A 15,051-nucleotide genomic window follows, 5' to 3' on the forward strand; every position below is an offset into this window, starting at 1 on the left:
TTATTGATACCACTGGAGCTTTTGTCAAATAAGCTCATAATCTCTGCGAAGGTGTGGTCTGAACGACTTCATATGTTGTTGTAATGCAGGAAGTTATCCACCCGGAAATCAGCTGCATAGAGACTGCCTGCCCTTCATTTGATCCATATAGGAGATAACACAGGCACAGTCTTCTCTAGGTAAAACGCCAAGCATTGTCTCACATCCAATGTATGAAGTTGCTTTTCATCTGCCTTTGAGCATGGTTTAGGAATGACTACTGGTAAGTTTGTTACTTGGTTAAGGTGAAATTGAGAAACCACTTTCAACAAAAATTTTGGATGTGACTATAGGGGTCTGCATATATGGGGCTTTGCCATTGAGGCCTGTAGCTCACTTACATTCCTTGAAGATGTTAAAGCAACAAGGAAGACTGTCTTCTAGCAAAGGAGCTGATGGAGAACAAGTCACCAAGGGCTCAAGCGGAAGCTAACACAGTATTATGGCCACACAAGGGAACTAGCTCTTTCAGGTGGAGATGAGTAATTTCCTCTTAGAAATCTTGCTCCCATGGAGTTCAAAAAAATTAACTTCCCTTGGATCAGAAGATGGAACTCTGAAATCACCACTAAGTGGACCCTCAAGAAGCTGAGACACAGACCAGAGGATTGAAGGTGTAGTAGATACTCCAAAATTTCCTGAATGAGGGCTAGCCTTGGTTGAATACCCCGGGCTAGTAACCAAATCAGCAACTGATTCCACCTGGCAGAATAGGTAGCTCTAGTGGAGGATTTTCTACTATTGAGTAGCACTTGTCTAACAGCTTCCAAACAATATGCCTCCTACTCATCTAGCCATGCAGCATCCACGCTGTGAGGTTGTACTCTGCTCAGCACTGGATGCAAAACTCGACCATGGTGCTGAGTCAGTAGATCAGGAGAAAGAGATATGGGAGATCGGACTGAATAGGTCATAGAACCTACATTGTCTCTGCCAAGCTGGTGCAATGAGATTTTGTTTGGCATGATCCAACTTTGGTTTGAGAATAAGATGAGGAATGAGTGGTATGGGTGAAAGGCATACATCAGAACTGATCCCCTATTCAGATGGAAAGTATTGGTTAAGGAGCTTGGACTGAGACCCGCTGCCTCTCGTTGATGATGGACCTGAACGCACTGGTCTTCAGAGACCACTCCTGATTCTGGGACAAATGTTACTCTGAAACATTTCCAGTGAGGTGATCAGCTAAGTAATTCTGGACCCCTGGTAAGTAAGTGGGGGTTGCGGGAATGATGCTGTCCTTGATGCAGAACTGTCAACATTTATTGGCTCCTGACAGAGCTGGTTGGAGTGAGTGTCTCCCTGCTTGTTCACATAATACATTACAGTGGTGCTGTCAGTGAGTATATGAACCGCTGTGACACTGATGTGATCCTGAAACACTCGGCAAGCTCAGAGCTCCAGGATGTTGATATGAAAGGAAGCCTCCTATTACAAACACAAAATCTGAATTTTCAGTGTCACTAGATGTGCTTCCCAACCTATTATGTAAGCACAGTGACTATAGTCTTGGTTGGTGGAGGATAAGCAAAGAGAACACGCTGACACACATTGCTTAGAATTGTCCATTATTCCAGAGAGTCCAGGATTGCTGAAGACATTCCGACAAGCCTGTTCAACAATTGACAACTCAGGTGACAGACCAGCTTCAACCACACTTGAAGAGGAAGAAGGTACAATCTCACATGTTGGACTAGGTAAGTGCAGGCAGCCATATGACCTAGTAACTTCAGGTATATGCAGACCATAGTTGAAAATTGAGATTGGAGTGCCAGACACAGGTGACGAACTACTTGAAATCATTCATTCAGCAGAAATGCTCTTGAACTCCTAGGGCCTAGTAGGGCCCCAATGAACTTGATTTTTTGAGGTGGTATTAATATAGACTTTCCTTTGTTCAAAATCAGGCCCAGATGATCGAAGAGACATAGTGTGAATCGGACATGGCCAAGGACTTGTTCTCTGGATTTGCCTCTCACTAACCAATTTTTCAGGTATGGGAAGACATAAATTCCTCTTTTTCTGAGATATGCTGCTACCCAGACACACATTTGGTAAATACCCATGGAGTAGAGGACAGACCAAAAGGAAGCATGTTGTACCGATAATGCTGACTTGCCGCTACAAATGTCGGAAACCTCCTGTGACTTGGGAAAAGTGCCACAGGGAAGTAAGTGTCCCGAGATTGAGGGCTGCAAACCAGTCACTGTCATTCAGTGCAGGGAGAATAGCTGCTAGGGTAACCTTGTGGAACCTCAGGTATTTGATGTACTTGTTGAGACTGCAGAGATCAAGGACAGGTCTCATACCTTCCTTGGACTTGGGGATCAGGAAGTACCATGTGTTCAGGGCATGGCAGGGGAAGAGACAGATTGGATGATCCATGGTTGCACCTATCCGCCTGTCTTCCACATGACAGAAGACCTGGGTGAGGAACTGTGTACACTGCTCCAATCACTTGGCTACAGAACCCTATGCAGAGAATCTTTTCCTCCACCACTGCTCATTTGCCCTAGGTCCCTGTCTGTCTATATCAGCTGGCTGCTAGGCTTCAGATTTGCCCCATAATGTTTCATTCAAACAGGACAGATTTAGCCATTACGGAAAGGCTACCCTTTTCTCCTTGTCCCTAACAAGCAAACCAAACCAGACTAATTACATATAGCAGACTGCAGCTCAGTATTGATTCAGATGTCATCGCAATGGAAAATATAAGAGAACGGCAGCATGAAAAATTAATGATATAATGCTGGAAACAAACATACCTACAGGATTTATATTTTCACTGCAGATCAGAGGCCCTGTTGGATTAGAAGCAACAAGAGACAATTCGCTTACTCCTGTGAAAGAGGTCTCCCTCACTTGATATCTGCTCGGCACTTCCACCTGGAACTAAGCCAGATGGACAGGCATGAATTCAGGCAAGCGGACAGCAGCTAGTTAGAGGAGTCAGTCCAGTTTAGTTCCAGGTGCCATCACTTAACCAGCATTCTGCCACTGAAAAACCCAGCTAGCTGGGACACGTACTAGTGCTGAACTAATTCAATGCCAGCCGTATGGAGAAATTAAAGAGGCATGTCCCAGTCCTGTGCAGTAGCTTTTGTGATTCAACTCTTCAATATATACCTGAACTCCTGTTTTAGTCTTATCCACATTGCACTTTCTATACAGTGCCATTAATTACAGGGAGCTGTTCACCTGCGTTGATGTTCATTGCTTGAGGGCTTCTACAAAACCTTAACCTGCCACTGGCTGATGTATGTTGTTTTTTTTCCCTGGCATAAGAATTTCAGTGAATTTGAGATTTCTTCTTGGAATTACTACAGCTTCCATCATCAATTTGTTTAGCACTGACTTCATGCTCAGTGCTGTACAAGGCACAAAAGTAAAAACTAAAGAGCTTACATTTGAAAAGCTCCACTGACTTCTGTGGAAATGCAAGAGGGATGAATTTTGACCATCCTGTGGATTTGTAATAAACTCCAGAGCAAAAAAAAAAGTGTTTAGCTGCTAGGGACAGATATAATCCCCTTCCACATCTTTCATGCAATTTAAAAAGACAGTGGAAACGGCAAAGAACAGACAGGGCTGGGAGCACCAGCATAAATCACCTATAATCAGAGGAAGAGAGAACATTTGGATTATAACTCTCGGCCGCAGGACTCCACAGAATTGCTCCCCCAGCATCTGATATGTAACTGTATCATGAATATCTGTTTGGATAGACAGTTATGAATTCTCACAGAAGAAATCTGAAAATAGCAGCATATCAGAAATCCATCTGATTTAAAAATGGGAGTTGAACACCTCTTGTGAAAAGTGCTTTCAACTTGTTGAGGCACATTTTGCAGGTGCTATTTCTAAGCAGACTAATTACAGAAGCCCTGTTGCTTGTGCCTTAGCCAGAAGAGCAGCAGCCATACACATTCTTAGGGCAAACATTTCAAACCTGTGTGTGCATGTGAATGTAGTCACCTAAATCCCTATTTAAGTACTTAGATAAAAGTGGCCAATTTCCACTGCATTCCTTGGGCACCTTTATTCCAGTGCCTAAATGTGAATTTGACCCCTGGCGACACTCTCACTCCTAAAGGTGGTTCCCTAGGCCAGAGCTGAAACAAGTTGGCAGGGAAGCTGCTGCTCATATTACACCTGTCCTGTGGATAAATAGAGGGCTTTAGGCTGGTCAGTCTCACGTCGTTCAAGATCTCTGAATTCACCAAGGGGGACATTTATCTGTGCTGATGATTCTCATGAGGGCTATGTACCATCGAAGCCTTGTGTGAGACCTCTGCACAAGGCTGAATTTCACCCTAAAACCTTAAAGCTACAAACTGAGACAGAGAAAATAGTCCAATGGGATCAATTTATAGGGGCTTTTGTGCCAGACAGAATAGCACTGGAATCAAGAGAGAAGGACGATAGAGAGAAGGAAGATGGGTCATGGGTACCAATATCTGTGGGATGAAGGGAAGAAAAATTCCTGGAAGACAGGCATAAATGAAATAAGGCAAAGATGCCACAAATGAACAGATTATCCCATGATACTTCTAGTGCCATCTACCATCAAGCTCCCCACATCTCTAGAAAATCGCATCTCAATAGTTTGACAGAAATACAGATTATCAATTTAAACCTAGCTAGCAATGTACTGTTACAAGCTGAAGGATGGTGGTGTAACACTGGAGAAAGGGTGAAGGCTACAGGGTGAGTGATGAAAGGGATTGATTCTCTATTGCCCTGCACCTTGTGCAGTCATTTACACCTGTGGAAAGTGAACATAACGCACTACCATTTTGACATAGCACTACTTTGCATTTACTTTGCCCAGGCCGAAATGATCACACAGGATGCAGGACGATAAAGAATTAGGCCCATTAAGTCACCTGTATTTAAGTAATATCTTCTCAGCTGAGACTTATTACAGCATCCAATGATGTTAACAAGAGTCCTTCTATTGACTCCCCTAGTGCTGGGCTAGTGGCTGATTTTTACACCAGTCTGGTAGTACACACTGAAATGCTTTTATCGGTTAGTGGATTTTTCATTTTCAAACAGTGGAGGAAGAGTTGTTGCGAAACATTTGTTTCAAGAGGTCAGAAGTGAAATACATTTTGTAACTCAAGTAGATTTTCTCAGCTATGGTATTTTTTATTATCTAGATAGCTCCACTGGTGTGCATGGCACTTTGCAGAAATGAGTAAGAAGCTCCTATAAATTGATCCTATGGACCATGCCCTAAGGAGTTTTTAATCTAAAACAGACAGGTAACGTAACAGGAAAAGACAAAAGAAAACATGGGCAAAGAGAAATTGCTCCTGGGAGAGGATTTTTACAAAGAATGCAGATCATTTAGTTTGTTTCTGTTTCAGCTCTCTCTCTCTCTTTAATATAATTAGGCACACAAGACAGAGTAATAGCTGACAGCATTGTAGCTGATGTTAGTGACTGAAAGCTCCCCCAGGAGAAATGTGAAGAAAGGGATTTAAAAAAAATAGCCACAAAAAGCATAAATCACGGGGGCCCTGACCCTCCACTCCCATTGCCCTGAAGCAGCACACACCAGCTGGAAAGCTGTGCTGAAGGGGGAGACAACCTTCCTCTCAACACAGGGGAATCCTCAGCCGGTACAAGGCCAGTGCAGCTGGCTTCACGTCACCTGTCCCTTCCAACCCATGTAAGAGAAGAGAAGGAAGGAGGTGGGCAGAAGGGGACGGTGATCTGACAGAGCCCTGGCCTGCATAACAGTTGGCTCCAGCTGATCAGGGCTGGCCTTCAGGACAGGCAACAAGGCTGTCCGTCCTAGGCACCAAATCATCGCATTCAGGGCTGCCAAATCTGCAGTTATTTGTCAAGTTTTTTTGCATGCACTTTTGGGATATTCCAATATTCCACATGAGGACTGACTACAAGCTGCTAAGAACAGTATCCCTGATGAGGCCACGGCACACCTGGTGGCTGAGCTTTGTGACTTTGTCCTCACCCACAACCATTTCAGATTTGGGGACGACTTATACCTTCAAGTCAGTGGCACTGCTATGGATACCTGCATGGCCCCACAGTATGGCAACATTTTTATGGCTGACTTAGAACAACCCTTCCTCAGCTCTCGTCCCCTAGCATCCCTCCTCTACTTGCACTACATTGATGACATCTTCAACATATGGACCCACAGGAAAGAGGCTCTTGAAGAATTCCACCTGAATTTCAACAATTTCCACCCCACCATCATCCTCAGCCTGGACCAGTCCACACAGGAGATCCACTTCCTGGACACTACAGTGCAAATGAACGATGGTCACATAAACACCACCCTATACCGGAAATCTACTGACTGCTATTCCTACCTACATGCCTCCAGCTTCCATCTAGGACACATCACATGATCCACTGTCTACAGCCAAGCCCTAAGATACAACCGAATTTGCTCCAATCCCTCAGACAGAGACAAACACCTACAAGATCTTTATCAAGCATTCTTAAAACTACAATACCCACCTGGGGAAGTGAGGAAACAGACTGACAGAGCGAGACAGGTACCCAGAAATCAGCTTCTACAGGACAGGCCCAACAAGGAAAATATCAGAACACCACTGGCCATCATGTACAGCCCCAGCTGAAACCTCTCCAGCACATCATCAACAATCTACATCCTATCCTGGAAAATGATCCCTCACTCTCACAGACCTTGGGAGGCAGGCCAGTCCTCTCTTACAGACAGTCCCCCAACCTGAAGCAAATACTCATCAGCAACTACACACCACACCAACGAAACACTAACCCAGGAACCAATCCCTGTAGCAAACCTCATTGCCTACTCTGTCCCCATATCTACTCTAGCGACATCATCAGAGGACCCAACTACATCAGCCACCCATCAGGGACTCATTCACCGGCACATCTACAATGTGATAATGCCATCATGTGTCAGCAATGCCCCTCTGCCATATACATTGGCCAAACCAGACAGCCCCTTCGTAAAAGAATAAAAGGACACAAATCATACATCAGGAATGGTAACCTACAAAAGCCCTAGGAGAACACTTCAATCTCCCTGGACATTCTATAACAGATTTAAAAGTAGCTATACTTGAACAAAAAAACTTCAGAAACAGACCTCAAAGAGAAACAGCAGAACTAAAATTCATTTGCAAATTTAACGACGTTAATTTGAGCTTGAATAGGGACTGGGAGTGGCTGGTTCATTACAAAAGCAGCTTTGCCTTTTCTAGAATTGACACCTCATTAATTATTGGGAGTTGACTACATCCACCCTGATCGAATTGGCCCTGTCAACACTGGTTCTCCACTTGTGAGGTAACTCCCTTCCCTTCATGTGTCATTAAATAATGCCTGCATTTGTAATTTTCACTCCACGCATCTGAAGAAGTGGTGTTTTACCCACAAAAGCTTATGCTCAAATAAATTTGTTAGTCTTTAAGGTGCCACCAGACTTCTTGTTACCTTTGGGAGAGTGACTTGGTGAGTGGGGGTGGGTGCGTAGAATTAAAAACATTCCCCCCACCGCCGGGTGACAAAACACTTAATGGCGGCCCTACAGCTGACATAGCTTGGAGCAGATCTGAGTCACTCTAAGGGCCATTTTGGGCTTCCATCAGGCCAGGATTGGAGGAGCAGAAATGAGGCTCACAGGTAGCCATCTTCCCCCATCCCTTCATTGCTCTCAACTGCACCATGTATAAGCTCAGCACAGCCCATGGAGTTTACGAAGACTGGGAAGACTCAAGTGAAATAAACAATCAAATAGTCTGTTCTCCTCTTAATGTGTGAAAGACTGGGTGTAACTCTCAGAACCTTACCAACCTTTTTCCAAAGAGAAAAAACAGATCCTTTGGTTTTGGAGTCTGGATTGCTTCCCTGTGAGAAGGCATTATGTCCACTGGGAAGCAGATGACCAATACACACTGGTGCAGTTTAAGTAGTTTTGGAATATTGAATAAGGAACACAGAATGTTTTTTTCCATCTTCTTTATCCTGCCCTTTTTTCCTGGGCATCTATGCCACAATATGTTACTAATTTGTTTTATGTAATTGGAAAGTCTACATTAGTGCATCCCAAGGCCTGACTACATACTTGAATTTTTTGAAAACAACAACAACATTCAGAGTAACAGCCGTGTTAGTCTGTATTTGCAAAAAGAAAAGGAGGACTTGTGGCACCTTAGAGACTAACCAATTTATTTGAGCATAAGCCTTCGCGAGCCACAGCTTACTAGGGTGCCACAAGTACTCCTTTTCTTTTAAGAACAACATTGTGTTTAAAAGTCTAAAATTATTTAGCTTGGCAAGGAACAGAGCAAAAATAGCAATAAGCTAGAGGTATATAAAATGCACAGTATATATAAAAGCAGAGGTGAAAGTAAGCAGGTACACGCTGGTACGGCATACGGGCAAGAGCCGGTGCACCATACTGGGGCAGCCTGGATTCCCCAGGGGGCAATTTAAAGGGTCTCCAGAGCCCTGCTGCTGGAGCCCTGGGGTAGCGGCTGCAGGGCTGTGGCAGCTATTTAAAGGGCCTGGGGCTCCCCTGCTTCTACCGCCCGGGCCCTTTAAATAGCCACTGGAGCCCTGCCGCCGCTACTCCAGAGCTCTGGCGGCTATTTAAAGGATGGGGTGGTAGAAGCAGGGGAGCCGCGGGCCCTTTAAATAGCCCCCGGAGCCCTGGGGTAGCAGGGGCTCCAGGGGCTATTTAAAGGCCAGGGCTCCAGCTGCCTCTGCCGCCCCGGTCCTCTAAATAGCCCCTGGAGCCCCGCCGCTTCCCCAGGGCTCTGGCGGCTATTTAAAGGGTCAGGGCAGTAGAAGAGGGGAGCCCTGGGCTGCTGCTGTTACCCCGGTGGGGGCGAGGGAGGCACTGACCTTACAGAGTGGGCTGGGGCTGGCTCTGACCACCTCAACCCCGCCCCTTCCACCCTAAGCCCCGCCCCTTCTGGGGGCCAGAGCAGGCCCCAGAGAACTGGTAAGTCACTCGACTTACTGTCACCCCTGTGTAAAAGCTTCAACTTAACTCACCCCAAAATACAAGGACAAAAATACAACTACATTAGAAGACAACATAAAAAGAAATACTGTTTTAATGAAACACATAATTTGCTTGCTGTTCCAGGAGGCTGTTGATGTAAATATCTTTGCAAGATTCATAATGGGGTTAGACACTTATATGTAAAAGAATATCTGCAGTTACACTAGTCAGGATAAGGACTACCAATCCTAATGCATTAAACCCCTGATCCCACTCTTCCTGAAGTCAAAGGAAAAAAGTCCCATTGGCATCAGTGATGCAGGATCAGGCCCTAAATGATCACCAGTGAAGAGAGGAAGAGATTTTGTCTCATGTTGCATCTTAAACAATTGGGGAGGTATGATATGGAATTTGTTCATTTCTCCATGAAGGATTCATTATAGGCTGTTGGTAGAGACAAGATATTGAACTGAATGGAGGGTCAGTCTGGGTTTTGGTATGGCTATGTTCCTTTTTCCAAGATGCAAATTAATTGCCCATTGTGGAATCCCCATTGATGGAGATTTTAAAGAATAGTTTGGACAAACACCTCTCAGGGATAGTCTCCGTCCTCGACACCTGTCTCAGTACAGATGGGTGGCCTTGATGACCATCAAATAAATCTGAAGTAATGGGTAGTAGTATTACACTATGATTCTAGGAGTGAATGGCAGGTAACTATAGCGATCGACCCCAGCAGAAAATCTGTTGAAGAAAGGAAGATACGCTCATGACATAGGAAACGGCCCAAGCACAATTCAGGTTGCCTTGTCTTTCAGATTAGAAGAGTCCAGGTTTTGTTGTGCTTCGAACAGCTCACTTTGTACTAAAATAAAAATTAAACAGTTAAGTAACAGGAAAAAAAAACCCTTCTTTTGTTCTATTCTTCAATTTTTCTAAAGGCAGTTCCTTATTAATGAAAACGTCTTTACACATATGGTATTACAAGCTTTCCTCTTTCACTGTTCTCATTCTTGTGTTAAAGGTCCCCACCAGTACCTTATTGTTTATACCTTATAAAAAGTGCCACATTTTTAACTCTGGAAGCAGCCGTCTGCTATTTATCAGCACAAAGTGTATGTATAGCACAGGAAGCCAACAGAATGAAGCTCACCAAGTCATTTCACTAAGGTCACCAAAAAAAGTTGATTCTTATAAGACAGCAAGATGTTCTCCAGAAGACTGTCAGCAGATTCTTCACACCCTTGGGAATAGTAGGGCCTGATTCTCCACTCCAGTGGAAATCAGGAGCAACTCCACTGAAGTCAATGGAGTTACGTCAGTGTGAACACCCCACATTTCCACGAGTCGGGAGTCCAAAGCGCTCTCTCAAACCCAAACCTCACGTGTGCCAGTACAATCCACACCACAATGGCCACAAGGTCAACATCCGGAAGGCGTCCAATGGTACACATGGCAGATGGAGTGAGAGAAAGGTGTGTGAGTGTGTGCAGTGAGAAGAGGAATCTCTTTCTAATCATTTTTCACATGCAGGAAAACCCCTGCATCAGTATTGCAAGGCTCTTTGCGCAGTAACTCTTAGGCCTGCAGCTGCGTCACAGCTGACTTTTCAGGTGAAGTGGAAGACAAGTGTCATTCCTGTGTCTCCTACAAGCTACAGTGCTGAAGAGAGGACTTAGACACCAGCAGTGGCAGCTGCTATCATTTCTTTGTCATGAACCACAGTAGTACCTAAGGCTCCTTCAGTGTTTTGAAGCTATCTTCCTTCCAGCAATGCCACATTTTGACAGCTAGCCTGTGAGAATATTTCTTGAGAGGAAAACAAGTGTGGTTCCCCTGTCCACTTTTCAAGCTTAATTTTCTGTGTAAAAGCCCATTTGAACGTGCAGTAGCACAAATGCCTCTAGCAGATCACAAATCCTTAGAACCGGCTACAAACACTTTCTCCCAGAAGGTACAATTTCAACACGAGAGGTGTTAAGTTCTCTAGAGAACGCTATCAAAAACATTCATGGCTTCCTCCTCCTGCTCTACCACATGGAAAGCCTATCAGACTGCAAAGGTTAAAACAGGCTTTCTATAAAAGCAAAAACATCACGGCTTCACTGCCTGCTTAACAGAACTTGTGGCTGCCCCTTTTTAATTGTGCCTTCTGAGAAAAGTGACAGTTGACTCTTCAAAAGTTTAGATATTGGATTTGCACCAGGAAATGAGGGCAGGGGATTCTTGCTCTAAGGTGGCAGGAGCTGTGAGCTGACATAGTTGAGCTTGCCCAAACTCTCACCGCGTGGAAACCTGCCTGAGCCACAAAGAGACCATGACAATTTTGGGAACAATGCACTCCATGAGGGCTCCCTTTTTCACCCCTGCAGATTTGGGTCCTTGTCTACGTTTGTCCATTTCCCAAGCCATTGTGGGCCAAATTTGGGTGCAAATTCACAGTAGCTCTGTGGAAGCTGCTGTATACACATAGCTCATCTCTACACAGGTCTGTCAATACATTTTAGCCTTAAACTGCCATGTCCCAGCTACCGTTCTGGGTCTGCACAAATAATTACAGACGCTCCATGGAAGCAGAAACCTCTCATGAAGCAGGGATGTTTCAGCTATGATATATTGGCAGACCGGTGTAGAGAAGTTTGCCCTACGCAGGACACCAGGAGAATCAAATCCAGGATCTCAAGTCGCTATTGACAAAGAGCTCATTTTCTATATTTCAAATAATCAGCAGTTTGAACTAAATCTATTTTTTCCTACTATAGGATATTAATAAATGACATACATTTCTTAATATTAAGAACAACCCCTATACAGATGCGATAGGTGCTATTGCTAAATCAACTCCTTTTAGAAACATGCAGGACTGAACAACAGAAGGGACTTGAGGAAGGGTTGTACTGGAGCAGGGCAGAGCCAGCACGAAAGGAGACAATTTATACTAGATAAGTGGAAAACAAAGCTTTGGAGACGTTGCCTATGGAATACTTTCTTCTATTAAATATTTACACTGCAGTAGCGCTGAGGGGATCGTGGCTTCACTGGGTTGTTGTCCACAAACATATGTTTTGATATTTTGCACATGAGCAACGGTATGTGCAGGCACAAAATGCCAATGTATCCCCATGCTTTGAGTATACAAGTGTATTGAGCATGTACAAGTTGGGTGTGTGCTGATGGACAGGCACAACCTACCATGCCCACTTTTGAAAAGTTGGGGCCACAACATTCAGCGATGAGTTAGGATTTTAATAGTGTGAGGACAATATCCCATAAACGCTCCAGACTTAAATCTGCTATGTTGGTTGTAAGAAATCAGCCCGTGAAGAATGGCTCTAAGAGAAAAGGGTCTAGTTGGCACAATATCTATTTATAATTATTTTGCAAAATTACAATGGTATGTGTTTGTATAAACTCATTTCCATGCTTGTGCTATCTTACCAGTTGTTGCCCCTTTGGCCCCCATCCGGCATACTGAAGCTTTGCGTTACTAACTTCAGGTGGATACAAACTCTGGGGGTCCCTGCAAAAAAACAAACAAAGATTTCAGCCTCTAGAGTTTCATCCTTTAAACGTGTGCAGTCCCTACTTTGAAGTTCCTTCACATGCATTTGCGTCCGGTTCTTTGGCTAGAACCTGCCAGCACTTACTACTGGATTTCAATGACTACTTAACATGTAGTCAGCACGACTTCCAGTAACAAGTGTGGGTAGGATCAGCTGACAAATACCTCTTCTCCCTCATACAAGACTGAAATACATTAGTTTTACCAATGTCAAGGGAAAGCAAACAAAATAATTACATTTATCAACACTTGTGATAGCCACAAAGGACAAACAATAATTACAGTTCTGAAACACACTGCCATGAGATAATATAATTTCATCTTCTTCATCCCATGGCTTTTCTGCCTGATAATTTTCTTTTGAACATGATGGCAAAGAACTTTGGCATCTCTGTTACTACCTCATAAACTGATATAGAGCTTGGCTTTCAGGGGAAAAGTTGTTAATAATACTGAATCTCAATCTTTTAAAAATAAAATTGAAATGCTTTTCCTGTTACCTTTGTTTTAGAAAAGGACATCAGTGGACATGGCAAATGCAATAAAAAATAGTGCTCTTCTGTAAATGTCAGTGCTGCACAATGTTAACTTGTCACATAACAGGCATCATGCTGTCTCCCATTGTTTTGATGGCGCTTATACTCAATGCAAATAATTATTTTTGATATTTTGAAGTTGCTATTACAACCCTTTTTATTTATATAAGAACTCTATAAATAAGAATATTAATAAAGCTTTCATATATTGTTATTCACAATAGCTCTCAAAATGCTTTTCAAAGGAGGTCAGTATCATTATTGCCATTTTATAGATGGGGAAACTGAGGCACAGAGCGGCAAAGTGACTTGCCTAAGGTCACAGAGTAGCCCAGTGGTAAAGGTGAGAATAGAATCCAGGTGTCCTTAGTCTCAATTCAGTGCTCTACCGCTAGACCACACTGCCTCTCTTCTTTCATGTGTATGACTTTTATTCCTTCCTTAAACACATTGTTTTCTCTTGCCTCTTTTACAATACAATGAAATGAAAGGCAATAATTAGACACCACCAGTTAAATCCAATTATGTCTAAAAATGTGTGCCCTTTTCCCTTTTAGACGGGAAAACACAGTAAGTTCACATGCATTATATTTTGTGGCTGAGGCTATATATAAGGGCCTGATCCTGCTCTTTTTAATTGGCCAAAAACTTCCTTTCCTCACTGGGTGTTCTCTCAGTGTAAGGTCTGCAATATTGGGGTGTAGATATACTGGTGACAAAGATGTACAGCTAGGTTCTGCCTGTTCTTGCATGGGTGTACAAATGAGGGTAGAGTAAGCCCTTCCCTTGTGCACCTGTCCAGAGGACAGCTAAAACCCAGGGCTTGCACAGAGCAACAAATGCAGGACCCGTAAATGGGGCATGATAGGGTATGGCTGTAACCAAGGCTGTAGCCTTGCCCCTTGCCACATGCACTGGTGGCCTACTGCTTGAATCATAGAATCATAGAACTGGAAGCTACCTCAAGAGGTCATCTAGTCCAGCCCCCACACTGATGGCAAGGACTAAGTATTACCTAGACCATCTCTGACAGGCGTTTGTCTAACCTGCTCTTAAACATCTCCAGTGATGGAGATTCCACCAACTCCCGAGGCAATTTTTTCCAGAGCTTAACTACCCTGACAGTTAGGAAGTTTTTCCTTATGTCGAACTTAAACCACCCTTGCTGCAATTTAAGCCCATTGCTTCTTGTCCTATCCTTGGTGGTTAAGGAGAAAATTTCTCTCTCCTCCTTGTAACATCCTTTTATGTACTTGAAAACTGTTATGTTCCCTCTCAGTCTTCTCTTCTCCATACTAAACAAACCCAGTTTTTTAAATCTTGCCTCATAAGTTATGTTTTCTAGATCTTTAATAATTTTTGTTGCTTTTTAGACTTCCTCCAATTTTTCCACATCTTTCCTGAAATGTGGTGCCCAGAACTGGATACAATATGCCAGTTGAGGACTAGTCAGCGTGGAGTAGAGCGGAAGAATTACTTCTCGTGTCTTGCTTACAATATTCCTGCTAATATATCGCAGAATGATGTTTGTGTTTTTTGCAACAGTGTTACACTATTGACTCATATTTAGCTTGCGATACACTCTGCCCCCCAGACACGTTTCCACAGTACTCCTTCCTAGGCAGTCATTTCCCATTTTGTATGTGTGCAACATTCCTTCTTAACATTCCTTCTTTTGTATGTGTGCAACGTTCCTTCTTAAGTGGAGTACTTTGCATTTGTCCTCATTGAATTTCATTCTATTTACTTCAGACCATTTCTCCAGTTTGTCCAGATCAATTTGAATTTTAATCGTATCCTCCAAAGCACTTGCAACCCCTCCCAGCTTGGTACCGTCCACAAACTTTACAAGTGTACTCTCTGTGCCACTATCTAAATTATTGGCCTCTTCAGGCCCCTTCCAGTCCTACGATTCAACGATTGATAAACTGGAT

General features: G+C 43.6%; 1 protein-coding gene across 7 annotated transcripts in view; it reads right to left on the reverse strand.

Moving 5' to 3' along the window:
- Positions 1-15,051, reverse strand: part of DPP6 (dipeptidyl peptidase like 6) — an 816,817-nt gene that overhangs the window by 155,867 nt on the left and 645,899 nt on the right. For all 7 annotated transcript variants that reach the window (XM_073334581.1, XM_073334585.1, XM_073334583.1 and 4 more), the window contains one exon: positions 12,458-12,539. In XM_073334581.1, the coding sequence (XP_073190682.1) occupies positions 12,458-12,539 (82 nt within the window). The remainder of the gene's footprint in view (positions 1-12,457; positions 12,540-15,051) is intronic.

The sequence above is a fragment of the Lepidochelys kempii genome, chromosome 2 (assembly GCF_965140265.1).
Source record: "Lepidochelys kempii isolate rLepKem1 chromosome 2, rLepKem1.hap2, whole genome shotgun sequence".
NCBI classification, from domain to species: Eukaryota; Metazoa; Chordata; order Testudines; family Cheloniidae; genus Lepidochelys; species Lepidochelys kempii.